The sequence below is a fragment of the Meles meles genome, chromosome 13, assembly GCF_922984935.1.
Source record: "Meles meles chromosome 13, mMelMel3.1 paternal haplotype, whole genome shotgun sequence".
Classification (NCBI taxonomy): domain Eukaryota; kingdom Metazoa; phylum Chordata; class Mammalia; order Carnivora; family Mustelidae; genus Meles; species Meles meles.
In genome coordinates, this window is record NC_060078.1 from 63,689,056 (window position 1) to 63,707,241 (window position 18,186).

The 18,186-nt window shown below is 40.8% G+C and overlaps 1 protein-coding gene across 2 annotated transcripts in view; it reads left to right on the forward strand.

Moving 5' to 3' along the window:
• Positions 1-18,186, forward strand: part of SORCS3 (sortilin related VPS10 domain containing receptor 3) — a 603,811-nt gene that overhangs the window by 423,235 nt on the left and 162,390 nt on the right. For both annotated transcript variants that reach the window (XM_046028096.1, XM_046028098.1), the window contains exon 6: positions 4,021-4,085. In XM_046028096.1, the coding sequence (XP_045884052.1) occupies positions 4,021-4,085 (65 nt within the window). The remainder of the gene's footprint in view (positions 1-4,020; positions 4,086-18,186) is intronic.

Sequence of the window (18,186 nt, forward strand, 5' to 3'; positions counted from 1 at the left end):
TGGTGAATAAGCCTTTTAATGTACTGTTGAATCCTATTGGCTAGTATTTTGGCGAGAATTTTTGTGTCTGTGTTCATCAAAGATATTGGTCTGTACTCTTTTTTGGTGGGATCCCTGTCTGGTTTTGGGATCAAGGTGATGCTGGCCTCATAAAATGAGTTTGGAAGTTTTCCTTCCATTTCTATTTTTTGGAACAGTTTCAGGAGAATAGGAATTAGTTCTTTTTTAAATGTTTGGTAGAATTCCCCTGGGAAGCCATCTGGCACTGGGCTTTTGTTTGTTTGGAGATTTTTGATGACTGTTTCAATCTCCTTACTGTTTATGGGCCTGTTCAGGTTTTCTATTTCTTCCTGGTTCAGTTGTGGTAGTTTATATGTCTCTAGGAATGCATCCATTTCTTTCAGATTGTCCAATTTGTTGGCGTAGAGTTGCTCATAGTATGTTCTTATAATTGTCTGTATTTCTTTGGTGTTAGTTGTGATCTCTCCTCTTTCATTCATGATTTTATTTATTTGGGTCCTTTCTCTTTTCTTTTGGATGAGTCTGGCCAGGGGTTTATCAATCTTATTGATTCTTTCAAAGAACCAGCTCCTAGTTTCATTGATTTTTTCTATTGTTTTTTTGGTTTCTATTTCATTGATTTCTGCTCTGATCTTTATGATTTCTCTTCTCCTGCTGGGTTTAGGGTTTCTTTCTTGTTCTTTCTCCAGCTCCTTTACGTGTAGGGTTAGGTTGTGTACTTGAGACCTTTCTTGTTTCTTGAGAAAGGCTTGTACCGCTATATATTTTCCTCTCAGGACTGCCTTTGCTGTGTTCCACAGATTTTGAACCGTTCTGTTTTCATTATCATTTGTTTCCATGAATTTTTTCAATTCTTTTTTAATTTCCTGGTTGACCCATTCATTCTTTAGAAGGATGCTGTTTAGTCTCCATGTATTTGGGTTCTTTCCAGCTTTCCTCTTGTGATTGAGTTCTAGCTTCAGAGCATTGTGGTCTGAAAATATGCAGGGAATGATCCTAATCTTTTGATACCGGTTGAGTCACTTCTCCACCAGTCCTACCTTTCAGAAAGTGGTTGATTTTCTGTTTCTAGAGTTGCTGTTCTTCTTCTCTTCGATCTCCCGTTGGATTTGTAGGTGTTTGCAATGTTTAGATAAGCTATCGAGCTGATCTCCTGCTACCTGATGTAGTCTCAGCCTGCTACTTCTCCGCCATCTTGACTCCTCCCTCTCTTCAGTACTTTTTAATATTTCTATCTCTGTTGAAATTCTCATTGTTCTCATGCATTGCTCTTCTGACCTCAGTAAAACATCTTTATGACCATTACTTTGAACTCTCTATCAGGTAGATTATTACCTCCATTTCTTTAAGCTCAGTTCCTAGAGATCTATCTTGTTCTTTTGTTTGGAACCTATTTTTCTGTGTTGTTCTGTTTGTTTTCCACTTTCCTTGACTCTTTGTGTTGGTTTCTGAGCATTTGTTAAATAACCATCTCTTCCACTCTTGACAGAGTGATCTCATGTAGGAGAAGAACCTCACAGACCAGCCCGACTGAATTCTTAGCTGTCTCTCAGCTCTGTGATTGTCCAGGTGTCCGTCTTTGTTCTTAGTGGAATTTAATAGTTATGAATGTCCCAAGAACTGTCCATGAGGATTGCAGTCAGCATCTAGAGACAAGCTGAGAAGCTGCATCCTCAGGTACAAGCTAGGAAAGTATAGTTAAGCTTTCAGGGAGAAACTTTTTGGCCATCTCTCTCAGAGCTGGGCCCAGGCAGGTAGCCACCAGGTGCTGGGGGTGCTCTTGTACCCATTAAGAACTGTTTCTTTGCTTTCTGCAGTCTTGCTCATTTCTCATTAATGCAAGGCCCATTGACTGCTAGTACCAGGTGATCCAGGGGCCCATCCCTCAAGTGTTAGCTGTAAGAGCTGGGGTGCCAGATATATGTATAACTTCCTTTCAGGGAGATAGTGCTGACTTGATTTTATTATTGGAGCAGGCTGGTGGGAGAAGGGTCTGCTAGCTTCCCCAGTGTGTAAGGAAGATTACTGATAGCCCCCAGGTATCTGCTAACTTAGAAGCTGGGCCCTTAGGTGGTGACTTTAATATATGCAGATAAACCCCTTTCAGAGAAAGACTGGGAGATGGGTGTTCTTAGCTTGTTGCCTCTGCACTGAACCTCGGGGAAGTAGATGGTTAAGAACTGCTTCTTTGCTTGCCGCAGTCCTCTGGGACTCTTGAGTAAAGCCCTGTTGGCTATCAGAGCCCAACAATCTGGGGACCCATTCCCTGGGGAGCAGCCCTAAAATCTTGGGTGTGGTCATGTGCACAACTCCTTCCAGAGAGCTACTGGCAACTTGGAGTGGGCTACAAAGAGAAGATGAGAAAGGTGTCAGTGGGCTTCTTAGGTCTCTTGGTAGGATCACAGTCAGCTCCTTGAAGCCTGCTAAATTAGAAGCCTAGCCCTTATGTAACAGCTTTTAAAGAATGCAGATAAAGCACTTCCAGGGAAAGATGAGAGGGCGCACTGAGCTCTAGGGCATTGTTGCAGTGATTGCTTGTGCACCCATGATAAATTGCTTCTTTGTTTGCTATCCTCTAGTGGACTTAAGCCCCATTGGCTTTCAGAGTTAGGTGTTTTGAGAGCCCTTCCCTCTGGTGCAAGCCTTAAAAGTTGTGATGCTGATGTGGAGACCAAACCCTTTGCTCATGGGTGAGAAGCTGGGAGTTGGATGTTCCTTCCTGGTTGTGTGGCACTATGGTGGACAGGGCATGGGGGACTATTATCCATAGTAAGAGTGTGTCTAAGCCTTTTCTACCCATTTTGATGGGGGATCCCATTTTCCCCCTGCTTCCTGTTTTCTGTGGCTTTCTCCCCTCAGCACAGGTGTCAGATACTGAACTCTGATCTAATATAGTAATGGCCTCAGTGCCAATGAGAATTGTAGAGATTTATGGAGTGGAAGATTGGGTTTTGAGTTCTTAGGTCTGTTTTTCATAGGTTTTTCTATGTTCTTGCTGTATGGGTATCCGCAGTTGGTTCTCACTGTTTAAATTCTACTTTTCTTTCTGACTTGCCACTTCTTACCTCCTGAAGATAGGAAAATCAGAAAGCCCATCTTAGAATATTTAAAATAAGAGTAAATAGATTCTAAAAGCTTGCTAAGAGAGTAGATTATGTGATCTCTCTAGGGCATGGATGTTTTAAGGTCTATGTTGCCTCTTTCAGCTGACTTTTTGGGTCATCCTCTGGCCTGGATATCTCACATGGGGGATGGCTGACTGGGCTTTATGTGTGTAAGGTCAGAGGCCCACAAGAATTATATTGTAAGGATTCTCAGCCTGTCTTCTTTTGTCAATTAGCCATAGACCTTAAGCTTTCCCACCCTCATCCTTAGAAGATTTTTGTTCTTGTCAGACCAGATTTTAAGTGTTTGTTACCATACATTCATTGTTTCTGGGGCAAGAGGAAGGAAGGGCAGACAGCATTGAACTCAGGAGGGCAACAGTGTCCTGAGGCAAACAGCTGGGAGTGGAGTCTAAACCACCCTCCCCAGAGGACAGGACAGGGTGGGCAATAGCACACTCCCAGTGGGAGGACAGAGAGGGTCAGTGTACTGGAAGGAGTCAGGTGCAGCAAGACCTGGGCGTGGGCGGGTGTGGGTGGTGGGAGTTGTGGGGAAAAAGAAGATGGTGGGAAAAGAGAACTTCTTAGGTGTCTGATGTTGAAGAAGAGGTAAAGCTAGAGGTTTGGACTTGTATTACTATGGACTCTGTCCTCTTTCATGGCTATTTTTTTTTTTTTAAGAGAGTCACCAACTCCGTGACACCATTCCAGGGCTCCTGAGTTGTGAGCTTTACAGGTGACAGCTGTATCAGCCAGGCTCACCAGTGGCCATACTCTGTGGGTCCCCTCTGGAGAAAGTGGCTTTCTGAGTAATAGTCAGCCCTGAATACTTTCCCGCTTTTGCCATCTGCCATCCATGTGGTCACTGAGCTTCTGTGTCCCCTTCTTTCCCCAGGTCGGTGGCTGGATTGGATAAGGAAGCGGACCTGGTGCACATGGAGGTGCGGACCACGGATGGATGTGAGTGCTGAGGCCGTGAGTGAGGCCAGGGGAGAGCTGTGTGCAGGTCCCTCTCCTCCCCCAATTTGCATTTTAATGTCTTGAGAAGATGAAAAGCCCTGAGCTCCATTACTGCCGGATCCATCCTATTTCCCAGAGTAGGGGGAGAGGCCTCTGGTCCCGAGGGAGAGGTTTCATTGAAATAAACCCTCAGGAATGAATTTTCTGGGGATGTGAGTTAATGTGATGAATTTTGAGGCTCCTGTTAGTAATTTCCTGGCATCTTCAATGTAATTCGGATAGGAGTGTCCATAGCTCATCATGGTACTTTGCATTCACACAACAAATTGCAGGGGCTGCCGGTTTTAAAAATGAACGCTTCATGTAGTCAAGCTTACCAGAAAAAGACACTGGGAAATTTTTTTCCAAACTGTTTATTCATTCATTCCACAAATATGTATGGACAGACTACTGTGTGCCAGGCATTGTTCTAGGCCCTGGAAATACAGTAGTGTCCAAACCTATATTGTCCCTAAAAACAAGCAGTAGAATCCCAGGATCTTGAACACATGACCCCTTTGTACATTGTGTACCTGTGTACATCTGACACTGAATTTTACTGATAGTGTATCATTTTGCACTGCTTTAAGCATTTTGTTCTTCCCAGAGTTGTTCATATTATTATAAGGCTCTTCCCTACCCAGGAAAAATCAGCTTAAAGTCAATTTAAGCATACATGATATATGTGAAAATATATGATCTATGTGAAATAGATAAAAATATAATTAACATAGGTCAACAATAGAGCCAAATAATCTATAGAAATAGTAGTGATGGAGGAATGCAGCAGAACAGACCTCTGCTTGGGAGTTGGGGTCTTGGGTTCTGTCACCCACTAGATATGGCATCTGGGGAACTCCCTCTGATCTCTGTGCTAAATCCCTCCATTGTTTGAGAATACTCAGCTTTGCCCTTCCCACCTCAGAGAGTTATAGTCTGACCAAGTGGAGGATGTTATAGAAATTATAAAATGTAAAGATGTTAGGGAGTTCCGTTTTGACTTGGCTGTGGGTGTTGGGGATCCTTCAGAATTCTTTAAGTAAAACTAGATGTGCTTTGTCCATGAGAAATCTATTGTTTTTGATACCAAACACAGGTACCTACCAGAAACATGCATTTTGGGGAATATTTCATTTGCTCTGTTTTTATTTCTAAAAGACTTAGAAGATAGTCACATTTGTTACTGTAGGTCTGACATTCTGCTGAGTACTTGATTTTTGTCTTTTTCTGTACTCACTTGTGTGTGTGTGTGTGTGTGTGTGCATGTGCACACACGTACACATGTTTTAATTGTTCTTATTTGGTTCTTGAATAAATGCAAGTCTCTGAAGCAGGCAAGAATGAGGGGTGGTCCACACTCTTAAAAATAGATTTTTTTTTTTCAACAGAAGGGCTATTTAAGGCTTAGGAAAATAGGGGCACCTGGCTGGTTTAGTCAGTTAGGTGTCTGACTCTTAGTTTTGTCTCAGGCCTTGATCTCAGGGACATGAGATCAAGCCCCACATCGGCTCTGCACTCAGCCTGCAGTCTGCTTGAGATTCTCTCTCTCTCCTTCTTCCTCTGCCCCTCCCACTTGTGCGCACGTTCTCTCTCTCTGTCTCTCTCTCTCTCAAATAAATACATAAATCTTAAAAAAAAAACAAAAAAGACTTAGGAAAATAATACCACATATTCAAATTCACTGATCATAAGCGTGGTAAAACTTGGGCCCAAAATTATATGATCTGACTCTTACTGCTGAGAGAGAAACTGGGGGAAGAATGAGATGTAAGAGTATGAAGGAACAAGCCAGGACAGCAGCAGGAGAGCAGATAGTAGCTCTCAGATGACCCACTGGCCAGTTTTTGGTATGATTTCTGCCTTGGCATTGCTTCCCATGTCAAACTTGTTTATGCCTTGTATGTGATCTGTGCTGGCTATAGTATTTTAGAGTTGGTAATACTTGATAGGATTGTCTGACCTCCTACCTAGTGTAGGAATCCCTTCCCTGAAAACTTCTAACAGTGTGTCCTCAGGTTCCCTGACTTCAGGCTTAATTAGACACATCCTTTTCTGCTGCTGGACAGCTTCCATGTTTTGTTTTATTAAGCTAATTTCTTACATTAAGCTTAAACCTATTTTCTGAAAGTTTAAGAATTCTGATCCAAATTTGGATAAGGCCTATGGTGCAGGACTGCTGCAAAATTTTATGAGATTAAAAATGTAAAACACATAGAATAGTTTCTGGCCTATTGTCAAGAATCAAAGAAAGCAGACAGAACTAAAACAGGAATAAAAGTCATGTGCCACACTTAAGTTAAATTATAGTATATATTAGTTATGTTCCATTTTCTAGGTTTTTTTTTAAATCAGTTTTTCAATAGTTAATCTTCTCTCAACTTTGTGAGTTGGCTCTAACCCGCGTTTATTTAGAGATGCATATAAGAAGACTGCATTAACCTGGAGACACTGTATTTTACATATCCTAATGAAATGCATGATGCCTTTCATTTGTGATATGTGGTGAGAGCTTTCTTACTTATAAACTCACACATACACACACGTCTTCATCTTTTCATCATCACAGAAAGGCATGACATGTATTTTAATTCCTTCTTTTTTTTTCGAATGTGGTAGTCTGAACTAAGATTTGCCCAAATTCATGCAACTAGCAGTGACAGAATAAAAACTAAAACACAAAACTCTAATACACTAGAAATAGAAGGGAACCTCCAACAAAAGATGTCTACCAAAGACCTACAATTACAATCATATTTAATGATGATATACCGTATGCTTTCCATATAAGAAAAGGAAGAAGGAAGGATGTTTATTTAGTCTTACCACACATATTCAACATCATGCCAAAAGTCCTAGCCTTTACAATAAAAAAAAATGAAATGCAAATGCACATCATATAGATTGCAGAGGAAAAATTAAAACTCTTCTTATCCTCATTGACATAATTTTCTATGTAGAATATTCCAAGAAATCTACAAAAATAAAAAACTCCTAAAACTAATAAGTAGGTGGAGCAAAGTGGCAGGAGACAACAAATTCAGTGGAGAAAGGATGTAATTTTTAACAAACGGTATTGAAAAAAAATGAACAGTCATATGGGGGAAAAGTGAACTTCAACCTGCGATTCACAACTTATATAAATTTAACTAAAAAAAGATATTTCAAAATATAAAATATAAAATTATGAAACATATAAGAAAAAACATAGGAGAAAATCTCCACAGCCGTGGGTTGGCATCAAGAGCAAAGTTGACAAAATAAAGAATTGATAAATGGACTTCATCCAAATTAAAAACATTTGCTCTGCTGAAGACACAGTGAAGACACTAGGAGAAAATATTTGCAGATTAGATATTTAACAAGGGACTTGTCTTGGAATATATAAGGGACTTTCAAAACAGCAATAGGAAACAACCAATTTTTTAAAAATAGGCAAAAGTTTGAAGAGACCACTTACCAAAGAGGATCCAAGAATAACAAATAAGCACATGAAATGATGTTCAGCTTCATTAGATGTTAGGGAAATGGAAATTAAAACCATAATGAGCTATCATTACATACCTATTGGAACTGCTAGAATAACAAGACTAGTAATACCAAGTCCTGGCAAGGATGGAAAGCTCTTGGAGCTCTTATATATTCCTGGTGGGGATACAAAATAGAACAGTCACTCTGGCAAAACATTTTGGCAATTTCTTATAAAGTTACACAAACCTTATGATTCAGCAATCTCACTCCTGTGTATTTACCCTTGGGAAATGTTATAATCACATAAAAACCTGTACACACAAGTCTGTAGCAGACTTAATAATCACCCAAAACTGGAACAATCTAAACACCCTTAAATATCCTCGAATGGGTGGCTGGACAGGCAAGCAGTCATACATCTGTAGAAGAAAATAGATGAATTTCAGAGGCATTATACTGAGTGAAATATGCCAGTCTAAAAAGCTTACATACTGTATGATTTTATCTATATGATCATATGGAAAAGGCAAAACTGTAGTGATGGATCATTGGCTTCCCTGGTGAGAGGAGTATTTCCCAAGAAAGCAGCATGAAGGGATTTTTCAGGGTGATGTAAATATTTGGCATCCTGACTGTGGTGCTCACAGAAATCCATATATCTGGTAAAACTTAAGAACTATAAACCAAAAAAATTACTGTGTATAAACTGAAGGAAGTTTGTGTTAAAAAATAATACTAAAATAAATATTTAAGAAAAAAGGGAGGATGCATGACTGGCTTAGTTGAAAAAGCATGCAATTCTTGTTCTCTGGGTCATGAGTTCAAGCCCCATATTAGATATCAAGGTTATTTAAATAAATATTTTAAAATAATACTAAAATAACCTATAATGAGGAAAAACTAGAACACACAGTTCTTGACTTCTTGTTCTGTAGAACTTCCTACCTTTTGGGGCACCTGGGTGGCTCAGTCGGTTAAGTGGCTGCCTTTATCTCAGGTCATGATCCCAGGGTCCTGGATCGAGCCCCACATCAGTCTCCCAAGTCAGCAGGGAGCTTGCTTCTCCCTCTCCATCTGTCTGCCTCTCCCCCTGCTTGTGCTCTCTCTCTGTGTCAAATAATTAAAATATTTAAGAAAATATTTAAGGAAAAAAATTATATATAAAAAGGAACTTCCTACCTTTTTTGCTTAGTTAATTAGTCTCTTGATCCATTTATTTCTTCTTTTATTCAACCAATGTTTATTTAAAATCTGCATATTCTGGTCCCTGAGGGGGAATAGAGATGAATGTGATATTATCTTCACCTCATGGAGCTTGTAGACTGGCTAGGGAAACATAAGCATTTGAGTAATTCTAGCACAAGCTGACAGGAATATTCATAGAGTTGGACATATGTTCAGTTACAAATGGGAGTATGGCTAATAGTCCAAGAAAGTTGGGGGAACCTTCTCAGAAAGACAGAGTGTTTGATCTGGCACTTCAGGGATTATTAGTAGGAATTTATCAGGACATTCTAGATAGAGAGGAGAGACTCACATGTGCCAAGAGTTCACCCATAAAGAGTGGTGTGTGCAAGGTTGTGAATTATGGTCAGTGGCTGTCAGAGATGGAGAGAGAAAAGGCCGGTAAAGATACACTGGGGTCATCCCATGAAGGAATGGGTAGGTAATGTACTGAGCCAAGCACGGAAAGCCATTTTTACCTTTATAATGAAATAGCTTTCATGTTACAATTATAATTTCTTAGTTGTGACCTTAGATATGGATTATACGAGACAGTCCCACCTGGTTGCTTCAGGTTTCTTTTTCTCTGCCTCTTCTGTTTGCATGTTTAATGTTTAAGCCATAGCAGCTGACAGATGAAAAGCAAGCACCCATTTCAGCTTATTCAGACCACAGCTCTGAGAAGTTTTTCCCAACACTTCTATGCCCCCGTCGGGAGCACAAGGCGGCTTTTCTATGTTTCCCTAGTCCCCCATCCTGCCTAACTTGGCTTCTAACTCAGGAGTGGTGCTGGGAGAGACAGAAGGGGCTGGCTTGTGCCTGACCTCCTTTACCACGATGGGAGAAAGGAACAAGGAAAGAATGGCATCTTCGATGAGCCCAGATGGTATCCTGCACCCTGCTTCTTGGGGTTGGTCCATTGGTCAGAGAGACTTCTTAGTCACTCCTAGCTCTGTGTCCAGGTCTTCTCTTGTCTGGTGACACTGTGGTTGCTGAGATAGCTTGTGCTTTCTACTTGCCAGAGAGGCATGTGGGCCTGGGCAGAGTGCTGGAATGAGCACACTCTCCACATCCTGGGAGAGGGGTGAAAGGTCCTGGACCAGGGGCAGGGGTTGGGGGCAGAGGGGTGAAGAAGGCACCAGAGGCACTACATCCCTCCAGCTCTGTCTCCATGGGGACTATGTGTGCAATTTTTGTTTATCCTTTTGAGGAGCAGGATGAAATGGTCTTTCAGATATTTACAGGCAAGCAGACTGGGAGAATAGAAATGTAGATCTCAATTTCAGGTTTTCCACCGAGAGGCTGTGTTTCCAGGAAGCAACTAAAATTGTTGAGGTTCCTGATCCTTCATTGTAACATGAAACAGGATTAATAATTTATTCATTTTTCTTTCTAATTCCTTTATAGGATATTTACTGGGCATCTACTGGTTACTGGTCATGACATGGGTTTCTAGAAACATAAAGAAGGAATAAGACCTGGTCTCTGACCCCAAAGTCTGTATTCTAAAGACAGATGACCGAACAGTTCCTGGCTAGTTGAGAGCCTTGTAATAGTTACACACAGGACATGTTAGGAACTCACAGGAGAGGTTACTTCTTTATATATGGTATATTTGAAGTCAGTTGAAACTTAGATTTTTGTAGCCCTTTTGTTTTGTGATTCATGTGTTTAAAAGGAAAATTATTCTCTGAAAAATCTTAAATCAAAAGAATTAGTAGATGTTAGATAATTGTTACTTTCCTTCCTCTGACTTTGCTTTATTATTGTCCCTTTTCTTCCCCCCCATGTTGGAAAGCCTGTTCCTTAATCAGCTCCTTTCAGACCATTTACCCCGTGTTCTGAATTTGCCAATTACTATTGAGCCAATTACCCTCAGAGGTGCCTTCAGCGATAAAATTCCATTCGCTGTTTCTTCCTGCAACACAGTTCATGTAGCTGTTTCTCTCAGCTCCTAACATTCATGATCCTCTGGCAGCCTGGTTCCCGGATTCCTGGGATCCATCCCGGAGATTTAGGTTTAGAGGGTCTGCTGTAGGGAGTCTGTGTTTTGTTAAGCACGCCCGGACATGATTCTGATCCAGGTGGCCCATTCAGGAACACCACTTTGAGGATCCCTGACCTCAACTGGTGCTGGGATTACAGCACAGCACAGTTCCATCCTCATAAGCATAAAGAAAGAGCCTTGATGTTGGAGTCTGGAATTACCCTGTTGTAGAAAATGCATGGGCTCACAGGGCTGGAAGTGAGAACATGCAAGTAGGGCAGACATGTCTTTCTTTGCTTTCTTTCTTTCCCTTTTGTCTCTCAAGACAAAATCACAATAAATCTTAACTCATTAGAAGTGCTTTCCAAGTCAAGATAACTTTCATGTGTCTAAAACCATGTTACTGGTTGGAGTGAGAGGGAGAGATTCATAAATAGTAGTAGAAATGGTTTTAAACCTGTAAGAATGTTCAGAGAAGAGAAACAAGATATGGCTATGAAACAACAAGTAAATGTTACTCTCTGTAATTCCCAGAGTGAGAGAGGGATGTGGGCATTCACGCATGTCATAGAAATGTGTGTTTCCTGTATATTCACCCTCTCACATTCAGTCCAGTGAAATGGAGGACTTTCCCATGTGTAGAAGACAGTGGATGTCAAAGCCTAGCATTATTTATAATCATTGGAGAACTTACATGTGTATGCACCACACACACACACACACACACACACACACACACACACACACACATACCACACACATACACAGAAGGTCCTGGGTATTGGCCTTTTATAATATTGTTCTGGTAACTCCAAAATGCAAAGAGGACTGCAAACCGCTACGCTAGATCTGAGCTTCCCTAAATGTAACATCTATTATATGGCCATCTGTAGAGCTCGTTAAAACACACATCCCATATTCTGACAAGCTGGTCTGTATGCCCCACTCTGATCAGCACTGTCTTGTGCAAAGCTGTGAGGGATATGCTGATGAATAGGACATGATCAGGACTGAGAAGCACACAGTGGAGGGGAGAGACAACTAGATACACAGATTGTTATTATGATTTAATGTGCTTAAAGCCACCGATTGTTTGACTTAAGTCTCCTGAAGAAATTCCTACAGGAAGCAAAAGGAAGGCTACCCGCCCTATTGAAGAGTGACCTTGGTCATGCAAATGAGGCTGTGGTGAAACTCCCTCTCCGGAGATCAGTTGGATTTTCCCAGGAGGATGGTAGAAAAGGGGACAGGAACCTGTCCTGTCCAATGTAGCAGCCACATCATCACAGGGGGTTGCTGAGCACTTGAAACATGCTGTCTGGATTGAGATGTGGTGTGAATGCAAAACACACACCAGGTTTCAAAGACATACTATGAATATAAGGATGGAAAATAACCTATTAATTTTTATATTGATTATATGATGAAATCATATTTTGGCTATTTGGGGTTAAATAAACTATGTTACAATTAATTTCACTCTTCTATTGACTTTGTAGGAAAGATTATTTGTGACTCACGTCACATTTTTCTAGGCTAGAGGGTCTGCTGGTACCACAGGACAGAGGGTGGTTCTTGTGTACCATGTGTGACATTGAGCATCCTCTCTGTCAGCCTGGCTTCCACACACTGGAGAACACCCAGTGTAAACTGGTCCCTGTTCTTGTTTTGATGTAGGAATTTCCACTCCAGCCCAGTCCTGTCCCTTCTTTATGGGAGTCACACTTCCAGATTATGCTGAAGCCATTGAATTCTCTCTTGCTCTGGCAGGGCTTAAACAAGGCAAAACCAGCCAGTTTGGTTAATAGCAGTGTGAAACCCCATGCTGCCATGCAATTCAGGATTCAAATGACTTTTAATCCCATTGTCTTCTGGAAATCATTTTTCTCAGAATTTCCCTTGTGAATTCTCCTTACCACCCTCAATATACACTCAGACACAAGCACGCACACACACACACACACACACCCTGCATCCTTCAACCAAAAAACAATTAGGTGTCACTAAAAAAGCATTGGCTTGGTGCTGTAAGAGTTGAGCTAGAGAATTAACTCAGTTATTTAGAAGCTGTTTGACCTTGGAGAACTTTCTTTTTTTATATTTATTTTTATTTGTTTATTTACAGCATAACAGTGTTCATTGTTTTGGCATCACACCCAGTGCTCCATGCAGTACGTGCCCTCCCTATTACCCACCACCTGGTTCCTCAACCTCCCACCCCCCCCACCCCCCTGCCGCCCCTTCATAACCCTCTGGTTGTTTTTCAGAGTCCATAGTCTCTCATGGTTCATCTCCCCTTCCAGTTTCCCTCAACTCCCTCTCCTCTCCATCTCCCCATGTCCTCCATGTTATTTGTTATGCTCCACAAATAAGTGAGACCATATGATACTTGACTCTGCTTGACTTATTTCACTCAGCATAATTTCTTCCAGTCCCGTCCATGTTGCTACAAAAGTTGGGTATTCGTCCTTTCTGATGGAGGCATAATACTCCATTGTGTATATGGACCACATCTTCCTTATCCATTCATCCGTTGAAGGGCATCTTGGTTCTTTCCACAGTTTGGAGACCGTAGCCATTGCTGCAATAAACATTGGGGTACAAATGGCCCTTCTTTTCACTACATCTGTATCTTTGGGGTAAATACCCAGCAGTGCAATTGCAGGGTCATAGGGAAGCTCTATTCTTAATTTCTTCAGGAATCTCCACACTGTTCTCCAAAGTGGCTGCACTAACTTGCATTCCCACCAACAGTGTAAGAGGGTTCCCCTTTCTCCACATCCTCTCCAACACACGTTGTTTCCTGTCTTGCTAATTTTGGCCATTCTAACTGGTGTCAGGTGGTATCTCAATGTGGTTTTAATTTGAATCTCCCTGATGGCTAGTGATGAACATTTTTTCATGTGTCTGATAGCCATTTGTATGTCTTCATTGGAGAAGTGTCTGTTCATATCTTCTGCCCATTTTTTGATATGATTATCTGTTTTGTGTGTGTTGAGTTTGAGAAGTTCTTTATAGATCCTGGATATCAACCTTTTGTCTGTACTGTCATTTGCAAATATCTTCTCCCATTCCGTGGGTTGCCTCTTTGTTTTGTTGACTGTTTCCTTTGCTGTGCAGAAGCTTTTGATCTTGATGAAGTCCCAAAAGTTCATTTTTGCTTTTGTTTCCTTGGCCTTTGGAGACATATCTTGAAAGAAGTTGCTGTGGCTGATATCGAAGAGGTTACTGCCTATGTTCTCCTCTAGGATTCTGATAGATTCCTGTCTCACGTTGAGGTCTTTTATCCATTTCGAGTTTATCTTTGTGTACGGTGTAAGAGAATGGTCGAGTTTCATTCTTCTACATATCGCTGTCCAGTTTTCCCAGCACCATTTATTGAAGAGACTGTCTTTTTTCCATTGAATATTTTTTCCTGTTTTGTCGAAGATTATTTGACCATAGAGTTGAGGGTCCATATCTGGGCTCTCCACTCTGTTCCACTGGTCTATGTGTCTGTTTTTATGCCAGTACCACGCTGTCTTGGTGATCACAGCTTTGTAGTAAAGCTTGAAATCGGGTAACGTGATGCCGCCAGTTTTGTTTTTGTTTTTCAACATTTCCTTAGCAATTCGGGGTCTCTTCTGGCTCCATACAAATTTTAGGATTATTTGCTCCAGCTCTTTGAAAAATATCGGTGGAATTTTGATCGGAATGGCATTAAAAGTATAGATTGCTCTAAGCAGTATAGACATTTTAACAATGTTTATTCTTCCAATCCAAGAGCATGGAACAGTCTTCCATCTTTTTGTGTCTTCTTCAATTTCTTTCATGAGTGTTCTGTAGTTCCTCGAGTACAGGTCCTTTACTTCTTTGGTTAGGTTTATGCCCAGGTATCTTATGGTTCTTGGTGCTATAGTAAATGGAATCGATTCTCTAATTTCCCTTTCTGTATTTTCATTGTTGGTGTATAAGAAAGCCACTGATTTCTGTACATTGACTTTGTATCCTGCCACGTTACTGAATTGCTGTATGAATTCTAGTAGTTTGGGGGTGGAGTCTTTGGGGTTTTCCATATAAAGAATCATGTCATCTGCAAAGAGAGAGAGTTTGACTTCTTCCTTGCCAATTTGGATACCTTTTATTTCTCTTTGTTGTCTGATTGCCGTTGCTAGAACTTCTAATACTATGTTGAACAAGAGTGGTGAGAGTGGGCATCTTTGTCGTGTTCCTGATCTCAACGGGAAGGCTGCAAGCTTTTTCCCATTGAAGATGATATTTGCTGTGGGTCTTTCATAGATAGATTTTATGAAGTTCAGGAATGTTCCCTCTATCCCTATACTCTGAAGCGTTTTCATCAGGAACGGATGCTGGATTTTGTCAAATGCTTTTTCTGCATCAATTGAGAGGACCATGTGGTTCTTCTCTCTTCTCTTATTGATGTGTTCTATCACATTGATTGATTTGCGAATGTTGAACCAACCTTGCAACCCAGGGATGAATCCCACCTGGTCATGGTGGATAATCTTTTTAATGTGCTGCTGGATCCTGTTTGCTAGGATCTTGTTGAGAATCTTTGCATCCATATTCATCAGTGATATTGGTCTGAAATTCTCCTTTTTGGTAGGGTCTTTGCCTGGTTTGGGGATCAGGGTAATGCTGGCTTCATAAAAAGAGTCTGGAAGTTTTCCTTCTGCTTCAATTTTTTGGAACAGCTTCAGGAGAATTGGTGTTATTTCTTCTTTGAAAGTTTGGTAGAATTCCCCAGGGAATCCGTCAGGTCCTGGGCTCTTGTTTTTTGGGAGGTTTTTGATCACTGCTTCAATCTCATTACTAGATATCGGTCTATTCAGGTTGTCAATTTCTTCCTGGTTCAATTTTGGGAGTTTGTAGCTTTCCAGGAATGCATCCATTTCATCTAGGTTGCTTAGCTTATTGGCATATAACTGTTGGTAATAATTTCTGATGATTGTTTCTATTTCCTTGGTGTTAGTTGTGATCTCTCCCTTTTCATTCATAATTTTATTAATTTGGGCTTTCTCTCTTTTCTTTTGGATTAGTGTGGCCAATGGTTTATCGATCTTATTGATGCTTTCAAAAAACCAGCTTCTAGTTTCATTGATACGTTCTACTGTATCTCTCGTTTCTACCTCATTGATCTCTGCTCTAAACTTGATTATTTCCCTTCTTGCATGTGGAGTTGGTTTGATTTGTTGTTGATTCTCCAGTTCTTTAAGGTGTAGAGACAGCTGGTGTATTCTGGATTTTTCAATGTTTTTGAGGGAGGCTTGGATGGCTATGTATTTCCCCCTTAGAACCGCCTTTGCTGTATCCCATAGGTTTTGGACCGAGGTGTCTTCATTCTCATTGGTTTCCATGAATTGTTTAAGTTCGTCTTTGATCTCCTGGTTGATCCAAGCATTCTTAAGCAAGGTGGTCTTTAGCTTCCAGGTGTTTGAGTTCCTTCTGAACTTTTCCTTGTGATTGAGCTCCAGTTTCAAAGCATTGTGATCGGAGAATATGCAGGGAATAATGTCAGTCTTTTGGTATCGGTTGAGTCCTGCTTTGTGACCCAGTATGTGGTCTATTCTGGAGAAGGTTCCATGTGCACTTGAGAAGAATGAATATTCTGTTGTTTTAGGGTGGAATGTTCTGTATACGTCGATGAGGTCCATCTGGTCCAATGTTTCATTCAATGCTCTTATTTCTTTATTAATTTTCTGCTTCAATGATCTGTCTATTTCTGAGAGAGGCGTATTAAGATCTCCTACTATTATTGTATTCGTATCAATATGACTCTTTATCTTGATTAATAGTTTTCTTATGTAATTGGGTGCTCCCATATTGGGGGCATAGATATTCACAATTGTTAGTTCGTCTTGGCGGATAATCCCTTTAAGAATTATGTAGTGTCCTTCTGTATCTCTGACTACAGTCTTTAGTTTAAAATCTAATTTATCTGATATGAGAATCGCTACTCCGGCCTTCTTTTGAGGCCCATTGGCATGAAAGATGCTTCTCCATCCCTTCACTTTGAGTCTGGGTGTATCCTTAGGTTCAAAATGGGTCTCTTGTAGACAACATATGGATGGGTCCTGTCGTTTTATCCAATCTGCAACCCTGTGTCGTTTTATGGGCGCATTTAGGCCATTCACATTGAGAGTGATTATTGAGAGATAGGTTTTTATTGACATCGTGTTGCCTTTGAAGTCTTTCTGTCTATAGATTGTTTCTGTATTTCTGTTCAATGATATTCTTAGGATTTTTCCTCTCTTATAGGACCCCCCTTAATATTTCCTGCAGTGTCGGCTTGGTGGTTGCATAGTCTTTTAAGCCTTGCCGGTCTTGGAAACTCTTTATCTCTCCATCCATTTTAAATGTCAGTCTTGCTGGATAGAGTATTCTTGGTTGCATGTTCTTCTCATTTAGTACTCTGAATATATTTTGCCAGCCCTTCCTGGCTTTCTAGGTCTCTGTGGAAAGGTCTGACGTTATTCTAATGGGCTTTCCTCTGTATGTAAGAAGCTTCTTTGTCCTAGCTGCTTTTAAGAGGGTCTCTCTTGAAACAAAATTCCCCATTCTAACGATAAGGTGCCGTGAGGACTTTCGAGAATCTAAAATCTTGGGAGGAAATCTTTCTGCCTCTAGTACATGAACGTTGTTTCCATTCGTGAGACTGGGAAAATTTTCATAGACAACTTCTTCCACTATATCTTCTAGACTTCTTTCTTTTTCTTCCCCTTCAGGGATTCCAATAATTCTGACGTTGGAACGTTTCATGGCATCGTTTATTTCCCTGATTCTGTTTTCGTGGCTTCTGAGCTGTTTGTTCCAGGCTTCCTCCTGATCCTTTCTCTCTATCTGTTTGTCCTCCAGATCACTAATTCTATCTTCTGTCTCAGTTACCCTAGCTTTTAGAGAATTTAGATTGGATTGGAACTCATTGAGAGCATTTTGAACATCATCCCTGGTGGCTTTCAGTTCTGCCCTAACATTGTGAACATCATCCCTGGTGGCTTTCAGTTCTGCCCTAATCAATTCTGTTTGGTCATCCATGGCTTTCTCCAACCTAGCTATTGCCTGGATAATTGTTAGTCTGAATTCCTTTTCTGACATATTGTCTATGTCGATAGCCATTAGCTCTGTTGCAGAAGGTCCATCCTCTGTATTTTTCTTCTGTTGGGTATTCCTCCTCCTAGTCATTTTGGTAAGAGATGACTAAACTGATGCAGCTGGACTTATCGATTGTGGTGCAGTCAATGTGCACCCTGGAACGCTTCTGTGCAATCAGGATTCCCCACCCAAATTAGAGAAAAACGAGAAGAAAAAGAAATAGAGAAGAAAGAAAAAAAAAGGGGGAAAGAAAAAAGGAAAAAAAAAGAGAGAGAGAGAGATAGGAAAAAA